Below are 25,119 nucleotides of genomic sequence, written 5' to 3'. Positions count from 1 at the left end.
GTCCATTGTCTGGGAGGGTTCATTGCCTCTCTCTGCAATAAAATCCCACTGCTTGTTAGGGAGAGAAGGGGGTGGTCTGGCTGGATATTGGCTGTAGTGGAAACCGCTGGGATTGATGAGAGAGAAGCTTTGGAGACCAGGCAGATGGGAGGCAGAGGGGTCCCTCCAGCTGGGGCCACACACACACAAGTTAAAAGCTGCCCTTTTCCAGCATGTGCAGTGCCAGAAGGAGAATGAGAAGCTCTCGGAGCAGCTGGCACTGCTGAAGGAGGAGAACAAGGCCCTGTATGAGGAAGGAGTTCGACTCCTGAACCAGAAGGATCTCTACGTCAGGTAATGCCCAAAAACCTGCCTGGGTCTGCTATTGGATTTGGCTGTGGTGTGGACTTTCCTGTCCAATATTCAGGCTTTTAGCACTAAATCCTCTAGCCCTGTGTGCAGTGAGCTCACTCCCCATGTCTGCTGTCAGGGAATTCCAGACAGGTTTGAGTGGAAGGGACCTTACAGTCCATCCTGCTCCACCCCTGCCATGGCAGGGACACCTTCCACTGTCCCAGGCTGCTCCAAGCCCTGTCCAGCCTGGCCTGGGACACTTCCAGGGATCCAGGGGCAGCCACAGCTGTTCTGGGCACCCTGTGCCAGGGCCTGCCCACCCTCACAGGGAAGGATTTCCTTCCAATGTCCCATCTGACCCTGCCCTCTGGCAGTGGGAAGCCATTTCTCTTTGTCCTGGCACTCCAGACCCTTGTCCAAAGTCCCTCCCCAGCTCTTCTGGAGTCCCTTTAGGCCCTGGAAAGGGCTCTGAGATCTCCCTGGAGCCTTCTCTTCTCCAGGTGATCACCCCCCGCTCTGCCAGCCTTCCTGCTCTGCTTGGTGGCTGAAGGCAGCACAGGAGGATGGTCTGGGTGTTGGTTTGGGTCTGGTGTCAGCAAAGACTGTCCCTGGAGCTGCTTCTTTCTTCCCAGTGCCCTTTTGGTTAATTTGAAGCAGAGTAGCTTTTTATTATGAATTTTGAGCAAAATGGGCAAATAGCCCGTATATGGTAGAAATTTCTCTTCTGTTTGGTATAATTTTCCCTTCTATCCCAACTGGATAAAAATAAAGAAGAACTTTGCCCAAACTGACAAGAGGGGAAGAGCAAAAAACAGAAGTGTCAGGAGAGAAAAATATTTGTCCCTAGTGTCCCTCTCAAAGAAGCTCCCACTGAAGTGGCTCTTCTTGCTCCTCTTACCTGTCCATTGCTGCTTTGAATTCTTAATTTTCCAACCAATGTGTGCATGTGGCACTTGGGGACATGGTTAGTGGGTAGCCCTGTCCGTGCTGGAGGAATGGTGGGACTTGGTGATCTTAGAGGGTTTTCCTAAATTTTCTTCCCATTCAAAAGTCATTCCCTTAACCATCCACATCCCCACCAACAAAACCAACTTATCTTTGCCTTGGAACTTCCAGTTTTGGTGCCCTTGTAATCCTGTTTGTTTTAAAGAGCTGGGAGGGATGAGCACAAGGATTTGTAAAGCTGGGAGTCACTTTTGGAAATGCTTTGTGTCCTCTTCCTGTATCACCTTCCATTTGGTTGACACTGAAATTTTCCAACGCCCCCAAACTGATCCGTGAAAACATCCAGACATTCCATGTGCTCATTCTGGGCAGGAGGAGAAGCTGGGGGATGGCTGAGGCTCTGAGTTTGGATTTCGAGGAGCCTGAATAAGCCTGGGACATTCTTGCCTGGGTGGTGACTCCGAGCAAAGATGCCTTTCCCAGCCTGATGGTTGTCCCTGTTTTCCCAGGAAATACAATGAGATGCAGCTCCGGCACAAGGACAAGATCCGCAGGGCCAAGGAGACTTTCATCCACGAGGTGAAACAGAGGGACAGCAGGATCAAACAGCTGGAGAATGAGCTCAGCGAGTCGAAACTGCAAGTGGAAAAGGTGAGAGGACACATCCAGGGCTTGTGCTGCAAGGGGAGGCTGCAGGAGCATTGCTGCTCCCAAAAGTATTCCCTGGTGGCCAAGAAGGCCAATGGTATCCTGGCCTCTGTCAGGAACAGTGTGGCCAGCAGGAGCAGGGAAGTCATTCTTCCCTGGACTTGGCACCTTGAGTGCTGTGTCCACTTGTGGCCCCTCAGTTTGGGAAGGACACTGAGATGCTTGGGCACATCCAGAGGAGGCAACAAGGCTGGTGAGGGGCTGGGAACACAAGCCCTGTGAGGAAGCAATGAGGGAGCTGGGGGTGTTTAGCCTGGAGAAAAGGAAACCCAGAGGTGACCTTATCACTCTCTACAGCCCCCTGAAAGGTGCCTGTGCTCAGCTGGGGTTGGGCTCTTTCTCCAGGCAGCACTGACAGAACCAGAGGACACAGCCTTAAGCTGCACCAAGGGAAATTTAGGTTGGATATTAGGAAAAGCTTTTTACAGAAAGAGTGATAAAGTACTGGAATGGCCTGCCCAGGGAGGTGGTGCAGTCCCCATCCCTGGAGGTGTTTAACAAAGCCTGGATGTGGCACTCAGTGCCATGGTTTAGCTGAGGTGTTGGGGCTGGGCTGGACTCCATGATTTTAAGATCTCTTCCAACCCAGAGATTCTGTGATTTGGTGATTCTGTGAAAGTGATCATGGATTCAGGGAATGGTGTGAGTTGGAAGGGACATTAAAGCTCCTCTCATCCTACCCCTGCCATGGGCAGGGACACCTTCCACTGTCCCAGGCTGCTCCAAGCCCCATCCAACCTGGCCCTGGACACTGCCAGGGATGGGGCAGCCACAGCTGCTCTGGGCACCCTGAGCCAGGGCCTGCCCACCCTCCCAGGGAATAATTCCTTCCCAATATCCCATCTAATGCTGCCCCTGGCAGGGGGAAGCCATCCCCCTTGTCCTGGCACTCCAGGCCCTTGTCCAAAGTCCCTCCTTGCAGGAAGGGACCAGGGGCACCAACCTGTACTAACAAAAAGCCAAAAGGAAATTCCTGGCTCAGGATTGCCCTTGGGGGAAGCCACATCCTCAAATCCCAGCCTGACACTGGCTGGGCTCCATGTTCCTTTGCCTCAGCAATTCCTGCTGGGAAGTGACCCCAGAGCCTCTTTTTGGGGTATTTTACATCAAACAGGGTATTGCATTGCAGAGTCATTGAGGCTGGAGAAGACCTTTAAGGTGAGGATCTTCACCACGTGCAGCCATCCACCCACCCCCACTAAACCATGTCCCCAAGTGCCACATCCACATGGCTCTTGAGCATTGCAGGGGTGGTGACTCCAAGCTTTTAGGAGCTGGCAGCCTTGATGCTGGTCCCTTGGGAAAGCCCTGACGTTTGCAGAGGACAGAGAAGTGTGGTTGTGTTTGAGGGTCCCAGGACGAGGGAGAGATGAGAATCTTGACTCCATGTTTCAGAAGGCTGATTTATTATATTATGATATGATATTATATTAAAAATGCTATACTAAAACTATACTAAAAAGAATAGAGAGAAAGAATCCATCAGAAAGCTGGAATGGAATGGAATGGAATGGAATGAATAATAAAAACTCGTGACTCTCAGAGAGTCCAACACAGCTGGACCATGACTGGTCATTACGTAGAAACAACTCACATGGACCAATCACAGATGCACCTGTTGGTAAACAATCTCCAGACCACATTCCACAGCCATCAGACAGTTATTGTTTACATTTCTTTTCTGAGGCTTCTCAGCTAGAATAGGAGAAAAATCCTAGCAAAGGATTTTCATAAAAATATCATGGTGAGAAAGAAGAGTCAAGAGTAACTGGTGATTGTTCTTTCCTTCTCCACCACCCTAAGGGGAAGGTGCTGATTGCCCAGATCACTGCTGAGAATGAGAAATTACTCCAGGAGAGGCGACGGCTCCTCCAAAAAATATCAGACCAGGAGGAGTCCCCTTGGAGCCTCCGGTCTGGGATTCCCTCCCTGCAGAGCAGGTAGGCCCCTGCTGATGTCCATCCCCTGGCATTCTCCCTTTTCCTGGTTTTGTGCTTCTTTCTCTTAAGAATTCCAGAGGAAAGTCTGGACTGTGCCCCAGCCCCTGGTGCAGTGGCTTTCATGGCTGCACTTAGGGATGTAATTATCCCGTTTTCCCATCCAAGACCTCGCCATTGAGCTGGAGGCTGTGCAGAGCAACAGCTCTGAGGTTGGAAAAGAAAATTCCCACTTGAAAATGGAGCATGGCTGGAAGGAAAATAACTTGTGCTTTGTGCCATGTGCAGAGGGAAGATCCTGGAGGAGGAGAGTGTCCGGCTGCAGGACAAGCTCCAGCTCTCCAGCCTTGTGGGCTCCTCCCAGCGCCTTGCCAGGAGCAGCCCCACTCCCAACACAGAGGTGAGAGCCCCGCAGGGCTGGGACCAGCAGGAATCACAGAACCTGATATCTGAGGGGCTGAGGAAGAGCTGCATCCATCCCTTGAGATGGAAAGGGCTCCCGTGTAGGAGGTGGTGACAGATGTGGTGAGGAGAGGCTTTGTGAGGAGCTGAAGGCTCCGTGCACTCAGCCCCTGCTCATCCCTGAGCTGCTGCCCGTGGGATCCCCTTCCACAGGGACAGGAACCTCACTGGGCACTTTTAGAGCTGTTCAAAGGCCTCAGTTGTGAAGCTGGCTCTGGGAAAGGAGAACCAGCCCTGTGTGTGAGATTGGGAATGCTCCTCTTGCCAGGAGGAATGTTCCCTCCTCAGTCCAAGCTGAGTGATAATTCCTGAGCTGAGTGAAAGCTGGCCATGGTAATGAAGAACTTTGGCAGGAGAAATGGAGAAAATCTAGGAAATCAGAGAGTTTTCAAATCAACCAGGTGGATTTGGGAGTTTATTGGGACTTTTAATTTGGAGAGAAGCCAGGTAGGTTGTAATGAGCTCTGAGGGGGAAAGGGCTGCTTGGGGCTCACCTGGCCTTGGTGGGGCTTGGTTTGGATTTTTTAGCATAAATTTACACCCAAAGGACAACCAAATCTCTGCTTAGCACCTCTGAGGGGCTGCAGTTGGACTCTGAGTGAGGCTGGGGGAGAGCTTGGAAGACCAGGAATTGTTGGAATTCAGGGTGTGACCTGTACCTCCTCCTTTCAAAGTCTCTGTTCCTCCTTGCAGGACTCGAAGATGGTTCCTGGCTCTGAACGCCAACCACAGAGTAAGGGGCTGCCACCTCCTCGTGCCAGGTACCGTGGGGGGGAGGGGGGCCAGGGAGGAGCCACTGGAGCATTTTGGCTGCTCCACCCTGTGCTTTCACCTTCCAGAGGCCTTTTTTGTTAGTTTTTGGTCAAATTTTAGGGAAAATAGTATTAAAATGGCATGAAAATGGTATTGAAACCTGTCAGCTGATGGGATGGAGAAGTCCAGTTTTCAGAATATTTTTGGGAACACTGTGGGATTTAGGAATCTTGGTGCTCAGGGGCTTTGGAGGAGTCTTTATACAAGAGACTTGGAGTGCTGGTATGGCCAGAGCTGTGTCCCACGTCACTCTGGGATGTGTTCCTCCATTCCAATCCGTGCCAAAGAAGATGAGGGAAGGCAGAGGGACCCTGCAGCTCCAGGGGTTTGGTCACAGCCCCAGGCACTGTTGGGGTGGAGGATGGTCCAAGCAGGTTCTGGGCTGGCTCAGGGTGTCCCTTCCTTGCCTGGAGGAGGAGCCTTGGTCCAAGAGAAGAGCATCAGCATCGTTCTGTGCTGCTCAGAGGTGTTGGGTAAGGGTCACTCAGGCTCCACAGAATGACAGAAAATGGAAATTTATTTCCAGCTTCCCACCCCGAGATCTCCCAGAGCCCCTGGGGGCCCTGAAGGCTCTGCAGAGCACCAAGCCTGAGGGAGAGGCTGAGAGCCAGGATCCTTCCTTGTGCCTGTCCCCCTCACAGCCTTCAGAGATCGGGTACCTGAACGTGGCCTCTCCTGGGGACAGCACAGCCCCCTCTGCCTCACCTCTGCAGGACCAGAGCCACAGCCTGGGCTCCCAGAGCTGAGCTGGGAGCGAGCCTGACCTGAACTGCAGCATCTGGGCTCCTGGGCCATGGCACAGCAGAGCCTGCAAAGAGAATTGCCAAATGGACTGACCCCGTGATTGATGGGATATATTCCAACTAGATGATTCCACAGATTTTTTTTTCTTTTTTTACTTGCCCACCTGTAAATGTTTGTGTGATCCCAGAGCCACTGGAGGCTGGAATTTGTAGATAAAGTCAGTACAGTGGTAGAGGGGTGGGGTGAAGGGTGTCTTCCCTCAGCCCTAATCCCCTGTCCAGTCCAAATCTATACATTTTATAAATAAAACTTACAGAAGTTCCCTTTTACCCTGTGCCCACAGTTCATGCCCACACACTGTCATTGCCCTTTTTGCACGCTCTCAGCGTTCCCTTTGCTCTGTGCAGAGGTGAACAGGGTATCTGAGCACTGGGGAGAGGGTGGGAATGTGTAGGGAAGGAAGATGGGAGCAAACAGAAGCTCTGGAGGCAGGATGTGATGGGCAGAGGGGTCAGAAATGAGATAGAGGGAGATGGAAGGGCAAAGGGAAATGGAATAGGGGCAGAAGAGAGGAGGGAAATGAGCACCCAGGGAAGGAAAGGAGATACATTTGCAATAGATGGTCTCTGAGGATGCTTGGGTGAGAGTGAGAGGATCAGGCCATGCAAAACAGGGAGTGGAGGGAGTCTGAGGATGCCAAGAGAGAAGCAGCAGGGTCAGAACTGCAGATCAGGTGGGAACAGAGCATGGCTGTGCCTCTCCACGGGCCTTTCTGTGCTCCCTGTGTGTGTTAGGGAGCTCTGGACCCCTCGGTGTGCCCCCCACCAGCTGTCCTTTAGAGGGTACCCCAAGCTCTGGTGTCCATTTTGGGAGGTATCCCCACCCCTTGGTCTGTTCTGTGCCATGGCCAGGCCCCAGTGCTGCCTTTGGGTGCCCCCAACCCCTGGCTGTGCCTGTTTGGGCTCCCCACAGCCCTCCAGGAGCCCTTTGGGGTGCACAGAACCTCTCCGTGGGATTTTCTGTCTCACAGAGCCCTGGGTGTGCCTGTGGGCTCCTCTGCACCCCGCAGTGTGTGTGAGCACTGCCTGGGGGAGCTGTGCATCCTCATCCCTCTGGCTGTGCCCTGGCTGCCCCAGAGCCCCTCCGAGCCTTCGCAGCCCCCGGGGAGGTGTCAGGAGCACTCCCGTGGAGGGGCTGGGGGGCTTCACCCCTTCTGCTGGGGCAGAACCGGCTCAGCCACACTCGGGGAGGGGCAGAGGCAGGTCTTGGAAGGGGCACAAACCATCAGAGACCCTGAAGGGACCACAGACTCATTTCTGGGCCTTCCACCAGAGGACTGGGCGTGACCCCAGTGTTACCCTGGGCAGTGTAAAACTCCTGACCCCAGGGAAGGTACCTGGCTGTTCCCACTGAGCCTGAGCCTGTTAACCCACTGGACTTTGTATTTTTGGAGCTTCCACCCCTGATGGATCCAGACTGTGACCACCACTTTGACTATGGACACTGAAATTGCAATAACCAAGTCTTGTCACTGCGTCCAGGCGTGGTGAGACCTTTCCTCTCCACTCTCTACTCTGATCCTTTCTTTTTTTCTCTTTCTTTTCCTCATGTATTTTCTAAAGTGTTATTTTTATACTTTTATATTGGTATATTTCTAAAGGAAATAACCAAAATGGCTACATAGATGACTTCCATTGCAACCAAAGTGTTAAAATAAATGTGACATTATATATAAAAAAATATATATGTGTGTGTGTATGTGTGTAAACACCAATCATTCAATGTCCTTTCATCCATTCCAAGGGATGCATTAACCCAAGAGCCTGGGTTTTCCCACCTCAGAGATGCCTTGGAACAGCTCCATCAGTTCTCCCTCACCTCACAGCAGCTCTGTGCCCACACAGCAAGATGGACAATTTCCCACAACCCTGCAGTGCCTCGGGGTCTGTCTTGTAGTGAGGGGCCCAAAACAACCACAGTACTTGAGGTGGGACCTCCTCAGAGCTGGAAGCATAAAACAGGGAAGAAAATACAGAGCTGCAGCTGTGTCAGGGGCCGTGGTGCAGATACAGAGCCAGAGGGAAGCCCCGTGGTTTGTGTTGATGTGGCATTGAGAACATGGAGAGCATTGTTCTGCTTGATGCCCAACAACTCCTGCCAAGGGATATTCTGCACACTGGGACCACAGAGAACAGGAGGATTGACCACTATCCTACCCCCAGCACTTTGCACACTCGTGGTTAATAAATGTACCCAATTTTGTACTTACCTAGGGGATGAGAGGAATTTGGAGGGACAGGTTGGTGGGGTTGTCCCCTCCATCCTGCCCAGAAGGGATGTCCCTGGGTAAATCCCTGGGTGAGCTGAGCTATCCTTGGGTGTATTAAGTGTTTTTCGAGGGCTTATAAGAACTGGCCCAGAAAAAACAATTTAATAGAGGCCATGTTGAGTGGTTTGACACAGGAAATGAATCTGTGATTGTATGGCACGGTTGGAGCTCTCTGGGCTGTGTGAGGAACAAAGGAGGATCAGTCATTCCCTGACAGCCTTGGAACACTCCCTGCCTGAGTCAGAGCCTGAGTGGAACGGCACCGTTGTTGCTGGAGTTTTGAAAACTATTTCCAAATGTTTCAGATAACTTGGATTCTGGCCAGGATGGAAACTTACTGATGACTGAAGCCTGTCATCTCCTGAGCCTGCAAACACCAGTGCCTTGGAGGTCTCTGTGCTGCAGTTCTGTGCCTGTGTAGGAACGAGGCCCACAGTCTGAGATAAGGGACTTCCATGGGGTATGTGGTGATGGGAGCACCTGGGTGGGATCACCTGCTCAGAGGGTGCTGGGTTGTCAGGCAGAGGCCAGATAATCCCTATCCTTGGAATCTGCCAGGTGGAAGAGGGAGTGCTGCTCAGGTGCCACGTTCTGTTCTGCCCTTGCCAAGACCCAGAGCCTTTGTAATCTCTCTTGTTAGGACTCTTGATATCTCTAAATTCCAGATAAAATGGATGCTCCTCCCTCCTCCCCAAAGCATGGACACCCCTTAGTGAAGATTTGTGCCTCCAGATGCATCAAAGAATTCCTGGGAACACTCATCCTGCACAGCTTTTGTGGGTCCAGTGCGTTTATCACTCAGTCTAACAAGAGTCTGTAACCTGCTGCTCCAATAAACTGCACTGCTGGTGAATTTCTGTTTGTGAAAGTTCCCTCTGGATGTGACCAGACCTGCCAGGTGGAACTGGCTCCTGTCAGGAATTCAGCCCTGCTGCTCCCAGCCCCTCTGATCCCTCAGGACGAGCTGGGACACCAGGTTTGTTTTCTGCCAAATTCCTAACTGGTAACACAGCAGTTACCAGTGTAACAGTACATCTGTAAATCATTCTAAATCAATTTCCATCCGATTTTCCAGCAGCCCCAGCAGTGGCTGTGGGACACTCCTCGGAAGGGGCGGTGGCTGGGTGGGGGCAGCCCCTCAAAATGAGGGGTGCAGCCTCCTTCCCCTGTGGGGTGAAGCCTGGGGGCAGGGGGTGTCTCTGTGGGGCTCTGCAGCCCCTTGATGACACGTGAGGTCACAACGGGACGTTCTGCCTCCATGGAACCATGACACCCACTTCCCTGAGAGGCAGAGACCAGCCCAGCTGTGGTGCCCCTCTGTCCCACCAGGCCTCCCATCCTAAGGCCATGGTGGGATGGACGGGAGGAGAAACAGAGGCCGGGCAGGAGGAGCTGCAGCCACGACGGAGCTTTTCTCTGGCTTCTTCCTTGCACTGTCTCCGGATCTCGTGTACTTCCACAAGGATGGTAAAGCTGAGGCATCCTCCTGCTCCTGGCCCTGGGGGTGGGAATGTGTTGGTGGCTTTGCCCAGGGAGAGGGTCCCTCTGGAGAAGGGGATCTGGCATTAGGAAAGCGAAGGGAGGATGATGAAGTTCATAACTTCAGCACGGCTCTTTCTCTTCTGACAGAAATCACGAAAGTTTGGGACTGTGTGTCCGAGTGCTATCGCCAAGACCTGCTGCTGAAGAAGGTGGGGCTGGTTTCCTCATGGTCCTCCCTCAGACCACGGGGGTTCCCTGATCCTTCCCCACCCTGCCTGGCCCTCACCAGCCGAGGGGGCAGAAGAAGTGTCCCAGGCAGACCCTGCATTTTAGTCAGAGGCCTGTTGTGAGGGCAGGAAAGAAGTCAAGCGGTGCTTGAGTAGAAAAACATTGGATTTCCTCTTTGGAGTCTTCCCCAGGATGGCTGGAAAGGAAGGACACCCTCCTTTCCAGCCATCCTGGGCCTTCTTGCATTCCTTGGGCTTTCCCAGGCTCCAGGAGTTTCTCCCACGTCTTGCACCCTGCAGATCCTGGAGAGGAGGGAGTGAGGAATTATTTGGAGTGAAAGGCTCTTCCCAAAGCTTTCCTGGAGGCTCCATCTCAGGCCTTGGAGCTGCAGGGATGGAAAGGCCACAGATCACTCTTTGCCTTCCCTCCTGTCTGCCCTCTGATTGCCTGCTTTTTCTTCCAGAGAGTTGGGCTGATGGGCCTGGGTACCATCCACATTATGAAAAGACCCATCTGGCATGGAGAAGGGGAAGGTTTCATGGCAGACAGTCTGGAGTTTAATCTGAACAATCCGCTTCTGGTGGGGAAGCTTGTCCATGGTAAAAGCCCCGTGCCTGGTAAGATGAGCCCGTCAGCCCTGTGCTCCCTTTGGACACGGATGGGTCCCTCCAGAAGCCCCTCCAGGGCTCTCTGGGTGCCCACAGCATGCTGGCTGCTGCTGGAGAGCTCCTGGAGGTGTGTCTGAGAATCTCCTGGCACTGAAGGGACTGATGATCTTCCACCTTGGGAAGGCAGGAACCAGCATTCCTGCCGGCTCCTGCAGCCACCTGAGAGGTTCTGTGGGGCTGGAGCATGGTGGTTGAGCTGGCAGTGCAGGGACTGGGGCTCATGGCACAAAATCAGGACATTTGCTGCTGGGTCACTGTGGTGGGAGGGGGTTGGTGGGCTCTCAGGGGGCACAGAAGGGCTGAGTGAGTGACTTTGTGTTGGGTGGTTTCTCCACAGGGCTCTCCAAAGCTGACGAGCTGGTCTGTGCTGAGGTGGCCTTGCGCCTGCACAAGCCCAAGGCCACCATCGTTATGTGCATCAAGGCCACACTCAAGATCTGTGAGTGGGCATTGTCCAGTGGCCAAAACTTCGACTTTGTGTTCAAGGACATCGGCGTCCTGGTCTGCCGGGGACACCACGTGGCCATGAGGTTCTTTGAGGGCTTGGTCCGAGAGGTGGCTCAGTCAGAGCACCTGGCAGATGGTTTGCTCCAGGTGAGTCTGGCATGTATTCCATGTGCCCTCAAACTCCTGGGGGCACAGCCATGGCCTTGGGCAGCTTTCCATGCTCCTGGTAGCTGAGCCTGCCGTCCTGCTCCCAGGGAATTAGCCCTGAGCTTTGGCTCCTGTGGAGGTGCTGCTGGTGTGGCATTGTTGTCCCAAAACTCTGAGGTGGTGGAGATGCTCATGGATTTGGGATGATGTAGGGGCATAGGTGGTGGAGAGAGAGCTGGGGCTGGGAGTTGAGGAGGGGCAGCTGGGGCTGGGAGTGGAAGAGGGGTTTTGTGCCTTGTGAACAGCAGGTAAATTCCCCATGGATCCTGCCGTGTCTCTGTCCCTGTTGCAGTCACCAAATCTGAAGCCGTTATTCATAGCCCAGACGGAAAAGGACATTTCCCAGATTCCTCCTGGAGGTGTCTTTGTGCTGCCACAGTGAGTGCAATGGTTTCTGTACATGGCGGGGTGATAAACAGCAACACCTTTTGGTCCTGGCTTCTCCCATGTGGGAGGAATCCTTGGGTGTATTTAATTTTGGAGGTCAAATTGAAATTGTTCAAGGTCCATGGCCATTCTGGCTTCTTTGGGGGGCGTCTTCGGGTGGATTCTCTGGGAAGAGAGCTTTACCTTCCCACCTCAGTGGGAAAGACCCTGGAGGCACAGCTGTGGGCCATGGAGCAGACAGCTTCACCAGCTCCTTCCTTTTCCTGTGAGAAAGACTGAGAACCAACAGCTCCAGAGCCTGGGCTGTTCTCAGTCAAGGTGGGTTTGTTTTCTCTGGAAAGCATCTCTGACAAGTGGGATCCCAGAGCTGGCTGAGAGGAGCCCTGTGGAGGGAGACTTCTGCCCATGCTTGTGTTATGTTTCCTTTGGAAAACTGGTAACCTGGGAACAGCTTCTTCCCAGAGGCTGCCGTGGACTTGCTGCCCTTATTCAAACTGGTGTCACCACTTTCTTTGCAGCTTTGTGCAGGCAGATGGGAAGTCCCAGCCACATCCTGTAAGTGCTTTCCGACAAGACACCAGCACAACAAGCAAAACCAACATCAGACGCCAAACACTGGGTATGTTCCCTCCTAGGAACTGACGTCCTCCATGCCGAAGGGAATTCTGTCTCCTGCCAGAAAATTGCCCCAGCAGGTCCCTCTTTTTCTGAATGGGGACCCAAGGAAGCAGTGGGAGAGGACCATGGAACAGGACAGCCCTCAGGGAAGGGAACTGGGCTGGGACAGGAAGGCTGGGAGATCCCTCAAGCCCAAAGCATTCTGGAGATGCAGTTGAGAGGAGCTTCCTCTTTTTCTTCTTCAGGGAACCTTCCCAGCCCACACCTCCTTCTTCGTCCACATCTTTCTCCAAGTCGGATATATGATGTGAAAGTGAAGGGAAGAAAAAAGACAAAGGCTGATGGTGGAGTGCAGAGAGGGAGGTGAGAGTCTGGGAGAGCTGGCTTCAGGTAATTCCATGCTCCTGGACATGTGTGAGGAGCTGTCACCCTTGGCCATGCTGCCTCTACTTATGGAGAGCAGACATGGGCACATGCCCAAGGCCTTGGCCCTTCCCATGGCATGGGAAGTGGGCAGCAGTGTTTTGGAGAGGCCTGGAAAAAACAGCGGAGAAGATGCTCTCACTGTTCCCAGACAAAACGCTGGTGTGGCGTCTTTGCAGTTTGCTGCCTCCAATTGAGAACTCTGTGAAGAAGGGCAGAGCCACCAAGGGGATGGAAGAACCCAAAGCTAGGCTGGGAGCTCCCACCATTCAGGGAAAACCTGTCCAGGTATGCCATGTGGATGGAGGATCATGTCCTGCATCACTGCACGGAGGCTGTTGAGAGGATCCCTTTGGATCTGTCCATTCTGGGATGTCTTTTGGGTCCTCCATTCAGTCCTGGGAACAACTTCATCATTCTGTACCGTGTTGCCAGGAATCTTTCTCTGAACAGAACCTCTGTGGTGTCCAGACTCCTTCGGGAAGCAGAGGGTCACTGCCAAGAACTCTGGGGGAGAGAGGAGGGATCCAACCTGTCCCTTGGGTCATGGGCTGCAGGATGGGACTCTTATTGTTGCCAAAATGTCTGAGCTGCCTTCCCTTTTCTTCATGTAGCATCTTCCACCTTGGGCAGAGCAGAGGAGTCTGAAGAAGGCTGCTGCATTCTCTCCTGGAAGATTTGAAAGGCTAAGGAAGGAGAGAGTGGCTGCTGTGGCAGGAGTGGCTGCTGCTTTGTCCCCAGAAGGGAGAAAGGAGAAGAAGACACCATCCCCTCTTAGAAGCACACCACAGCCAAGGTACGAGTGTGGCAGTCAGGGCTGGGGCCTTGAGCAGGGAGGAGGGACCCCTTTAGGATCAAGGAAGTGGAGCGCTGAGCTCTGGGCTGGATATGGTCCCTTGGACATCCCCTGACACGGGCATGCCCTGGGTAGCCCCTGATGCTGGTGTCCCACGTGCCCATGCTGCAGGGGGTGGTGGGGACCAAGGGAATGCGACACCAGAGCAGCAGGAGCTGGGCCAGGCAGGATTCCAGCCAGGGAGTGAGAGGGGAATCTGTGCCTGCCTTGCAGGTCCCCACGAGCCAAACAGGTGCTGCTAAATCTGCAGCCATACAAAGTTGCCCGGGAGCAGTGCATGAAGGCCTTGCAGATCAACAAGCTACGGAAATGGTCCAACGCCGATTCCCTGGGTAAGCAATGGATGCATCCCATCTCCAGGCAATGGGTGCATTTTCTGTGCAGCACATTCCTCCCCTGCCCTTCAGGAGCACTCCCTGACCTGCTGGCACAGCTCTTCCTGATGCCCCCCGGATCCCATTAGTCTCCTTGGCCCCCCAGGACACTGCTGGCTCAGGGACAGCTCGTTGTCTCCTGGACCCTCAGGTCCTTCTCTGGGAAGCACTGTCTGTGCTACCAGCTGGGTGTGGGGGGGCTCTGGAGCTGTCCCTGAACCAGGCCTGCCTTCCAGCCCCAGGTGACAGCCTCAGGCAGGATGAGGCAGGTGGGGACACAGGTGGGTTCCTCTGCTCTTTAGCCTGGCCTCTCACAGGGCTTGGGCTGGCGGGGCTGGGTCTGCAGGGCAGGGGTGTCTGGGAGAGCACAGAACCTCCAGGAGCAGACCTGGTGAGCAGAGGGTCTCTGTCCTCCTCCCTGTACCTCTGAACCCTGAACAGCTCCTGGGTCTAACCTGAGCTTGGTGAAGAAGCTGGAGATCCACGAAGAGGCAACAGCAGCACTGGAACATAGGGGCAGCTACATGGCACCATGAAAAAAGGAATAAAGACCTAGAAATCCATCACCTTGCTATGTAAATTGCTGCTCCACACCAGGGATTGAGCCCCTGGTCGGGACAACAGTGTTTGGTGATCCAGATGGGACTGGTGGACATGGAGGACTCCAGTCACAGAGCCCAGGACAGGTAAGGCTGGAAGGGACCCCAGTGGCTCATCTGGGCCCACCTTCCTGCTCTAGCAGGGCCATCCCAGAGCACATGGAACAGGATTGTGTCTGGATGGGTCTGAAATATCCCCAGTGAGAGAGACTCCATCCCCTCTCTGGACCACAAGTTCCGGGCTCCATCACTGCACAGCAAAGAAGTTCTGCCTCATGTTCAGCTGGAACTCCCCGGGCATCAGTTCCTGCCCCTTCCCTTTGTCCCATCGCTGGGCCTCCTGGAGCAGAGCCTGCTCCCTGCTCTGAGCCCTCCCTGCAGACAGGGACAAACAGGGATGAGGGCCCCTCTCATCTGTGTCTCCTCTTGAGGCTGAACAGCCCCAGGTCCCTCAGCCTTGCTCAGCAGGGAGGTGCAGGCCCTGCATCATCTCCTCAGCCTTCCCTGCCCCACTCCAGGAGCTCCATTCTCTCCTGTCCTGAGGAGCCCAGAGCTGGACACAGCTCTCCAGCTGTGCCTCCCAGGGCTGACCAGAGTGGCAGGAGCACTCCCTGACCTGCTGGCACGGCTCTTCCTGATGCCCCCTGGATCCCATTAGTCTCCTTGGCTCCCCAGAACACTCTGCTGGCTCAGGGACAGCTCGTTGTCTCCTGGACCCTCAGGTCCTTCTCTGCAGAGCTCCTCCAGCTGGTCACCCTCACCCTCACCCTGTGCTGGTGCCTGGGGTTGTTCCCCCACAGATGCAGGACCTGCATTTCCCTTGTTGAACTTTAGAAGGTTCTTCCCTGCCCATCTCCCCAACCTGTCCAGGTCCCTCTGAGGGCTGCACAGTCCTCAGGGCTGTGGAGGCTGGGCCTAAACAAACAGGGCCAGGTCATCAGGCCAAGGTGTTCACTCTGTGAAAGGTGATTTTGGCAGGAGGGGATGCTGACAACCAACTCATAGCCACTGACTCCAGAATCCCACTGACTCCAAAGATGGACAAGACTGGTGGACTAATTAGTGTGAGAAGGGAGACAGCCATTTAACCAAGAGAAGACAGAATATTAATTAGAGATTAATGTAACATGCAGCCAATGAGTATTGAGGCCTTTGTTTGCTAAAATGTATAAATAATATAAAACTTGTCTGAACGGGGAGCCAACATCCCTGGGAACCACCCAGGTCCTGCTGTGCACAAACTGGAATGAAGGTATAGAGGTCTTCCCCTCGGGGTGGGAACTGGCTCTGCACAGCAGGGAATGAGCCTGGGGTTGGGACAACCAGACCCACCTTGCAGCCCCAGGATGGCCACAGGCAGGAAGGGGCAGGTGGGGACACGGGTGGGTTCCTCTGGTGTTGGCCCAGCCTCTTCCAATTTTTGGGCTGGCGGGGCTGTGTCTGCAGGGCAGGGGTGTCTGGGAGGCCACAGGAACCCCAGGAGCAGACCTGGTGAGCAAAAGGTCTCTGTCCTCCTCCCTGTACCTCCAGCTGAACAGCTCCTGGTCCCCCTGAGCTCTGTGACCCTGGAGAGAAGTGGGACTGGGACGTGGATTGGTGTGGGGTAGTGGCCCCACCCAGACCTGCACTGTGACACTGAGGAGCAAAGGGACACAGCAAAGCCACAACACTCTTCTCTCTAAACTGGAATAATTCGAATTGCATGGATGGATTGCTCGGTGGATTAGGAGTGGGTTGGATGGCAGCATTCAGGGTAGTGGTGAAGGGCTTGGATGGAGCTCAGAGACAAAGGGGTGTCTGTACCGGACCAGTGCTTTTAATGTCTCTGTCAACAGCACAGACAGTGGGTTGAGGGCACCCTCAGCACACTGGCAGGTGACCCTGAGCTGAGCAGTGCAAGTGTGACACACCTGGCAGACAGGGTGAACGCAGGGGTACCTGCACAAGTCCCAGAAGTAAGCCCATGGGAACCTCAGGAGGACCAAGGTGGCCAAACACAAGGTCCTGAGCATGGCTGTGGTAATTTCAGCATCAGTCCAGAAGTGAGTTTGTCCTGCTGCTGTCTTTCTGCTACCCCAAGCCTTGCTACCAAGCCCTGCATTCCCAGCCTGTATTGAGACTGGGGGTTTTCCCAACTCATGTGTAGGACCTCAGGAGATTCCCATGGGCCAACTTCTCAAGCTTGGCCAGCTCCTCCAGGATGGCCCCATCCTTTGTGTGTGTCACCAGTCTGTAGGAATGTGCCTCTGTTGAGGGAGTGACAAAACTATCTTTTGTCTCCTCAAAAAGGAAAAAAGCCCAGAAGTTTCTCTCCTTGATTAGGTAAAAAGACCTTGGGGACTTCACCTCAAACTTAAGGATAGCCAATTGGACAGAAGCCAAAAATTAAAAATTGCCTAAGCAATTTACTAGAAAAAGAAGAGAACAAAGAAACTAATGGCTTTTGTGAGGTGTTTTACAGGAAGAGAAAAGAGACTTTTGTGAAATGTTTTTACCAAGAGCAGAACCTCTGCACATGACTCGAGTTTTTCTGTTTGTTATTTTGCCTTTTATTAAACCTTTTTTGTTTCTAACACCACAGCAGAAGCCATCCTACTAGTTTTATACTAGGTGTATTAAGTTTCTTTTGAGGGCTTATGAGAACTGGCCCAAGAAAAACAATTTAATAGTTATTTCCCCTTTTATTAAAACTTTTCCGTTTCCAACACTGCCACAGAAGCCATCCTGCTGATTTTATGCCTTCTAAGGCAGCTGAGCTATCTTGGGTGTGATATAAATCTCCAAGAGCTTATGAGACCTGGCTGGAGGAGACCCTTAGATAACAGTGCTGCTCAGGTTCCTGTCGCCTGCCAGCAGGGTGAGGGTGTGCTCCACCTCGCTGTGTCCTTGCTGAGGTACCAAAGAGCAGTGCTCCAGGGCAGGGCCCTGGGGTGCACCCCACTGGACACAGGAACACTGACTGCAGCTCTGTCTGCCTCTGTTGGGTCAGTGTTCTTGTGACACCTCTCCAAAATTCCCTGTCTGTCTCTTTGGGTTCTCTCCAAGGCTGGATTTGATAATCTTGTTTATTTTCAATCCCAATAATTCTCAGGTTCCCTCAATGCCTCCTTAATCTGTTGTTTAGTTTCCACCAAGCGGTACTCAGGACATAACAGGTTGAGGATAAACCAGGTTTAGGAGAAGAAAGTGGTTGTAAAAATTCCCAAGCATGTGGGAAATGAAATGTTCTCAGAGGAGATTTTTGCTCTGCCCTTTGCTGTTCCACCCTTGACCCACATTAAAGTAATTAAGGGCAGAGGCCTGAGCTGCTGTGGGGCTGCAAATGCTGTTGGCTTCTGGCCAGGGCAGCAGAAAGAAGAGAAATCATTACAGGAGAGGAAACAGGCTTGTTTTGTTGGAATAAAGATCATTCCAGGGGTTCAAATTTTGTGTAGGTAGGCTGGTGGAAAGGAGAGAAGCAAAGTCTGTCAGCTCACACTATGCATTGTCAGCTCAGCTTCAGCTCTACGGTAATTTTTGGGTTATAGTGAATCACAAAATTCCCATTCCCTCCCTCCAAGCCCCCTAACTGGGGACCTGGCTGCTTTGGATTCTGGAATTTTACTCCAAGCAGAAAGATGATTTTCACTGTGACTTGAACAATAATTTGGGTTACAGCAGGAACTGGAGCCTTTGGGGCATAAAACACTGCTGAGATTTGAGGAAGGTGCTTAGTGGGTGACTGTTGCCCTCTCCTGTTCTGCTGGGATCAGGAACATCGTTCTCCTGGTGTCTGTGTTAATCCAAACCCACAAAACTCCAGAAATAATTTACAGATCTGAGGACCTGGGCTTGGTGTCAGCACCGAGCTGAGGCTGTTGGTCCTTCTCCATCTCTTTCCTGTGTTCCATGTAAGCATGGAAGCCACGGAGAAATGGATTTGATTCCTGGCAGCCTTTGCCCTTAATGACACCCCCTGTGCCTTTTAACACATGCCTTTTAATTAGGGGCTGCAAAGAGCAGAGAGGACATTTTATAGCTGGGCATGTGCAGGCACAGCCTTGGTCCTTACCTCTCTCCAAAGCCCTGACAGGAGTGGGGTCACAAAGGACAGGACCTGGGGAAATGGCCTCAAGTTGTGCCAGGGGAGATTTTGGGAGATGTTGGGAAAATCTCTCTGTGCAAAGGGTGGTCAGGCACTGAAAGGGGCTGCCCAGGCCGATGGTGAAGTCACCATCCCTGGAAATGGTCAAAAAAGGCATTTTTTGATGTGGCATTTGGGGACAAGGTTAATGGTGAGCAACCTAGCACCAGACCCTGGGTTGATGGTTGGGCTCAGTGATCTTAGAGAGCTTCTCCAACTTTAACAATTCCAGGATTATGTGATTACACTCCTAGCTCCTGGGACTCCCAGAACAGGCAACTGACTGGAACAAACTTCTTCTATCTTCTTCCAAACTTCTTTTTTTACTCCCAGCTCTGCAGAAAGTGGCCAGAATTATGGGGACTTTCAGGTGCTGCCTGAGCTCAGTCTCCACCATTTATTTATTGCAGTTTGAAATGTTTTGCCTGCCTGTGTCACGGCCAGTGTCTCAAAGTGGGAGCGACTCATAAATGCCAGGGTCTGCCTGGGTGTGACTGAGCAGCTGTGCCTCTGAGCAGATAACTGTCAGTGCCCTCAGGGTTTATGATGTGTCAATAGAAAGTCTGGATTAATGGATTACCAGCATCATGCTGTATGAAGTCTTTATAAAGCTCTGACTGCTGGGCAGCCTGAGAGCTCAGGAGAAGAGGGAAAGTCTGAGAGACACAAAGGAGGCAGAGAAGGGCCAAAGGCAGAGGAAATAAAACCTGTCCAGTTCAGGAGAGGCTTGGCTTTGCAGGCACTATGAAAAGCTTTCTTTCCTGGACAGTCCTGGCAGTCCTTGTCCTGGTGCACATCTCCCAGGCAGTCTATGTTCAGGTGAGTTATTTTCCTCTTTCATTTGTCATTATTACAAATTCAACAAAATGCTGATATTTTTAAAACTTCTGGTTGCAACAGGAATCTTGAACTAAATTAATAGACCTGAATTTTTCCTTTGCTGTGCCTTGATTTCCACCTGTATCTCCCCGTGTTCTGGGTTTTCCTTCTGTAAAATACTTCAGGTATCACTAAATGCTGCTGCTGTTTATCTACCTCCTCAGCCATATCTCTGCTCTGAAATCCCTTAGGGACTGAGGTGTTTCATGCCTGGAATTTTCTCCTAGACCTAAAGCCACATGCGGTGAAGGTGCTGACTTTAGAGAGTGATGCAAACAAGGTGTGACAAAGGAGAAATTGTCTTGTGTTACCTGGTCCAAGGCAGGAAGTTCTTTGTGGAAGTGGTCTGTGAGTTTATGGGATGGAGCCTGCAAAAAAATGGCAAAGAAGAGCTCAGCTGGATCCAATGAAATATGAACAGTCAGAGAAGTGATTATAGGAGCCTCTGTGAAATTTTGCAAGTACACAGCACCTATGGCTGATACTCCATGCAATGTGGAAGGGTTGAGAAGGTACTTCAGGGCCCTGGTCTGTTATTGGGAAAGCTTTGGATCTGTCTCACTCCTCCTGAGAGACAGTGTGGGAGATTTCAGTCTGACTGCAATGTGAACACCTTCCCTGGGGACCAGGAACACTAATGCTTGTTAAACAATTATTGGCTCTCTCTATGTGTGTGCAGCAGGTTTCCAGGGATGAGGCATCTTTGTGTCCTGGACTATCCTCTTTTTTGTCCTTTGGATGACAGAGATATCCAGAGGTAGCAGGTTTAAGCTATTCCTTTCTCTCAAACCATTCTTCAACACTTACAGTCTCCAGAGGAGCAAACAGCTTCCTACCCAGCAAAAAACATCCCCATTTTCCACTTGTAGTCATAAAAAAATATTAATAAACAAGATTAGCTGCTTGTAGGTTGCATAAAAGAGTAGGAAGTGCATCTCTGGAGTCTGGAATTCTTCTCTCATTAATCATTAAATCTATGTTTTCCCCACTGTACTTGCAGTGAACTCTGAGTGTGTTGCACTCCTTTCACCTGAAGTCTTTGAGGTCTGACTGATTCTTTGATTCTTCACTGCACAAAGTTGGCTTGCACCCTTCTTCTTGAAATTGTTCCCGAAACTTCCCTTTCTTGTCCCATAGTATGTCAAATTTAACTCTCTCTAACACACCTTTCTTACTTGAGGTGGTGGGGTTTTGTCTCTATTTTGCTGTCCCTTTGTTCTTTTTTGTCCCCAGGACATGCAGATCTCAGGGTTTCTTCCCAGCTCCTGGTTCCTCTGAAATTGTGCCTGTGGGAATCCACCCTTCTTTTAGTTCTATGGGTTTTGCTTCTCAGTTGTGTGACCAACAGCTGAATCTAGACCTGCCTTTGTAGGAAAAGTGAATTCTTCATAGGACATAGGCTAGCCAGGGCTGATCACAGAATCAGAAAGTTGTTTAGGTTGGAAAATCCCTTTAAGATTATTAAATCCAACTGTTCCTCCAGCACAGAGAGATCCACCTTGTCCCCTGGTGCCACATCCACATGTGTTTTGGAACACTTCCAGGGATGGTGACTCCATCACTCCCACGGGCTGCTGATGCCCGCACCTGATTAACTTTTATAGATCATTAAATTCAGAAAAGATCTCTAAGGTCATTGAATTCAGCTGATAAATTAACCTGAGCAAGATCATAAACTGATTGCAAGAGAAAAGATTTTGACTTAGTAAATACATATCCAAAGTGTATCTGATTGGGTTTTTTTAAACCTTTAACACCAAAATAATCTGATACTTTAAAAAACCCTCAAAAACCCCAGCCAGAATCAAATCCCCCCACCACTTACCTCACACCATTCCCCATTGGACTCATGTGGGTGTGAAACAAATGCTAATATTTGGTCTTGTGCTGTATCAGAGTCACTGCATTTTATTTCTTTGGATGAGGAGCTGTTACTTGATTCCAGAGTCCCAGGATGGTTTTGGTTGGAAGGGACATTAAAGTTCATCTCGTTCCAAACCGTGCTGTGGGGTTGGAGCCTCCCACCTCACCTTACTGACTGCATGTTGGCCATGAAACCACGTTAAAACAGCAGATAGAAATCAGTTTGAAAATGCTTATTTGTTTTCTAGGCCAAACTCTGATTATCTGCAGACGGGTACAGACTTTGTGCGCTTGGTTAAACAGCTGCAACACCTGCAACTTAAATTTATGACCTGAAAAAGGGGAAATCTCTTGAAACTGAGGGAATGACCCTTAACTGGTGAACAGGGAGAAGCAACTAAAACATAGAGTAATATTTCTCAGAGTCCTGCCCCAGCTTCCTTAAGTTTCTGGTGTGAACTTTGAGTCAGAAGTGTTATATTTATGCTTCCAAAAACTTGTTTTTCATGGACTGTGTGAGCAAGTTTTAACTGGGCACAGGGTGGGATTGTTGGGCATCTGTGCAGGGCCAGGAGCTGGAGTCAATGATCCCTGTGGGTCCCTTCCAACACAAGAGATTCTGTGATTCTAAATTAATGGAAACTTTCCACAATGTCTTGGGCTGAAGGGTTTAAGCCCTCAACAACGTGTGGTGTGAAAGAAGAGCTGCTCTTGATCCTGGCAGGTCACAGCCAACCCTTGACACTTCCAGTGCTGTGTTAGGAGGAACACTGAGACAAATAAATTCCCATTTATCCCCATTCCAGTCATGATTTTGTAGATCTCTACCACATATCCCTGGAAGTGCTGGATGGAGCTTGCAGCAACCTGGTCTAGTGCAAGGTGTCCCTGCCCGTGGCAGGGGGTGGAATGAGAAGAGCTTTAAGGTCCCTTCCAACCCAACCCATTCCAGGATTCTGTGATATTTCCCAGTTCTCTCTTTTTAGGCTGAAGATTCCCAGCCTGGATCTTCCTATCCCAGATTTTATGGGTCTGTCTGACAGGGATGAGCCAGGACCAAATCCTCCCTCTGTCCACTGCCTTCATTCAGCACAGGTTTTATCTTGGCTTTCTTTCAACACCATCTTTTCCCTCCGCTATATTTTTTGGGAGAGCTCTTGGTTGAAATGGAATGGATTTGCAAAAGGCCTGGCTTCCTGACACTTCTTTTTTCTGGTTCTTCACAGGATGGAGACTTGAAATTCCCCCTGGAGTCTGTGAAGAAGCTGAAGGAGCTCATGGATGGCAACAGACGCACCAACCCTCGCATGGTGGTTCCCATGGCCAGCTATTCCCCATGCCAAGAAAAACACCTCCCTGAGGAATTCCGGCCTGTGTGCAAGAGGGAAGATGCACCCATGATTTTTAGGAGGCTGAGTATGTCGTTTGTATTTCGTAGTTTTCATTTTTACCACAGTTTTCAACCTTAAACATTCAAATAACAGGAGGCAAAGCCACGGGATGACTTCTGTGTCCCTTCTAGGGCAGCTGGGAGGGTTTGTGCTGCTTTGTGCTGCCCTTTCTCCTGCAAAGGTTGGGCTCCAGGAACCACCTAAGGAAAATTCCTGCAGTGCTGAGCTGAGCTGTTCCCTGGGCACATCCCACTGCTGTGACCAGGGAAAAGTTCAACCAAAGCAGAATAATGGAATCACTGAATAGTGTGGTTGGGGGGACCTTAAATCCCATCTCATCCCACCCCTGCCATGGCAGGGACACCTCCCACTGTCCCAGGCTGCTCCAAGCCCTGTCCAGCCTGGCCTGGGACACTGCCAGGGATGCAGGGGCAGCCACAGCTGCTCTGGGCACCCTGTGCCAGGGCCTCCTCACCCTCACAGAGAGGATTTTCCTCCCAATATCTCACCTAAATCTACCCTTCTCTAGCCTAAGCCATTCCTCCTTGTCCAAAGTCCCTCTGCCATGAGCTGCTGCTGCAGTGTTTGCTTTTTTAAGTTATCCTATTGCAGTTGTCTACTATCCAGTACAAGGGACACTTTAGGATAAAATGCTGCCATATCCTGTTGTCCTGTTGCTTTCACATGTTTCCATGGCTTCCCAAGGAATCCAGCTTTGATTTCATTCCTTCAGCCAGATTTTAGCATCAGCTAATTTTACTTAGAGCAGTTCTACCTACAAGGATCTTTCAAATGATAAAGCAGGAATGCAAAGGAGTCTCCAAATGCTTCGGCAGGTAGCTCTGCCCTCCTGGCCCCTGACTGAATCCCTCCTTTCTCCTGGACAGGCCTGGCTGCTGAGGACGACCTCTGTGAGATCTGTGCCAATGCTGCCTGTGCTGGCTGCTTCTGAGGGGCTGGAGAAACCCACAAAAGACATGTCCAGCTGAAGTTTGTGCATTCCTGTGGCAAGATCATGTACTTTCACCAATCAATATTCCTGGGCTTCATTTCCCACTGCAGCCAAACTGCAGCTGCCAGCTCATGGGGCCATCCCTGCAGTCCTGCAGCACCTGGATCAGGTGCCACCAGCAGAGCAGATCTGCCAGCAAGGAGGCTGGGACTTCTCTGGGAGGTTCCAGTGCTGCAGGAGTTGGGTGGCACTGGAATGGAAATGCCCTGGGTTTCATTTCCTACTGTTTTGCTTGGATTTGAACAAGCTCTGTGAAACTCAGCATCCCCTGCAGCCTTTTGATTGCTAATATTTAGTGTCTAATATTTAATGTCCAATAAGTAGTATATAATGATTTTATCTGCCTGTGATTTGACCTCCCCTACCCACAACATCACTGGGTTATTCCCTTTCCCAGTCCCTCCTTCCCAGTGTGTTGGATCCCTTTTCCTTCCACCTGTCTGCAGGTGACACCTCTGAGTTTGTAGCAGAACTGCAACAAGTAACTCGAGCTGAATTCCTGGTGTTTAGGAACACTCTGACAGCCAGAAATCAGCCTGTTCCTTGTACTGATTGTTGTTGATTTGGGGAATGGGTGTAGAGGAGCACAGGAACACTTCACTGGCTGGGTATCAAGGTTCTTTAAACTCTCTTTGAGAGAAAGGAATTCTAAAGTGCAGTGCTAGAATCACACTGAAATGAAAGTATTGTCTGTTGTTTTATTTATTGGTGGCAAGATTGTGAAGAAATTATCTGTCCATGATTATATGCTGTACAGGCAATAAAAAAACTAGTAATAATTTGGATTTTTTTTATTTGTTGTTTTGTTTGTTATTGCTGGGTTTTGGGGTGGATTTTTTTAGGATACTCTTCTTGCCTCCTTGCTTTTTCCCCATATAAAGCATTTCATGTCTGCAGCTTCCCTGAATAAAAGATATCTTTTAACAATGTCCTGAACTTAAAACCAATTTGTAGTCACAGAATCACAGAACTATTTGGGTTGGAAAAGCCCTCCAGGATCACTGAGTGCACCCTGTGCCTGACCCCTGTCTTGTCACCCAGCCCAGAGCAGTGTCATGCCCACCCTTCCTTGGACACCTCCAGGGATCTTTTCTCCAGGCTGAGCCCCCCAGGTCTGTCATGGTCATGCAAGTCCCTATCAGAGATTTTACATTTTCCCCTCCTATTTGTAACTATTTTCTCCATTTTTATATGTGGAGCCCTCAACTCAGCAAGACCCACCAAGACTCTCAGTGCACCAAATCTGTATCCTCAGCCCTGGAAGCTGGAGGCTAAATCCAGAACTGATATT

General features: G+C 51.2%; 2 protein-coding genes across 2 annotated transcripts in view; both read left to right on the top strand.

Annotated features, from left to right (window-relative positions):
- CCDC30 (coiled-coil domain containing 30) overlaps positions 1-7,642 on the top strand; it is a 36,387-nt gene extending 28,745 nt beyond the window's left edge. Inside the window, exons 19-24 of the mRNA XM_041463565.1 lie at positions 212-333; positions 1,788-1,929; positions 3,790-3,926; positions 4,212-4,323; positions 5,079-5,146; positions 5,725-7,642. Of these exons, the coding sequence (XP_041319499.1) occupies positions 212-333; positions 1,788-1,929; positions 3,790-3,926; positions 4,212-4,323; positions 5,079-5,146; positions 5,725-5,944 (801 nt within the window). The 3' untranslated portion in view covers positions 5,945-7,642. The remainder of the gene's footprint in view (positions 1-211; positions 334-1,787; positions 1,930-3,789; positions 3,927-4,211; positions 4,324-5,078; positions 5,147-5,724) is intronic.
- Positions 7,643-19,427: 11,785 nt separating this feature from the next.
- On the top strand, positions 19,428-23,866 carry LOC121351429 (guanylin-like). Its single transcript, XM_041463568.1, has 3 exons — positions 19,428-19,502; positions 22,652-22,841; positions 23,704-23,866. The coding sequence occupies exons 1-3, from the start codon at positions 19,428-19,430 to the stop codon at positions 23,766-23,768; spliced, it is 330 nt and encodes a 109-aa protein (XP_041319502.1). The 3' UTR covers positions 23,769-23,866.
- The last annotated feature ends 1,253 nt before the right edge of the window (positions 23,867-25,119 follow it).

This window comes from Pyrgilauda ruficollis, unplaced genomic scaffold, assembly GCF_017590135.1.
Source record: "Pyrgilauda ruficollis isolate IOZ18807 unplaced genomic scaffold, ASM1759013v1 scaffold165, whole genome shotgun sequence".
Classification (NCBI taxonomy): Eukaryota; Metazoa; Chordata; class Aves; order Passeriformes; family Passeridae; genus Pyrgilauda; species Pyrgilauda ruficollis.
The sequence above is the reverse complement of the archived record's forward strand: the minus strand, read 5'-3'. Positions and strand labels throughout refer to the sequence as shown.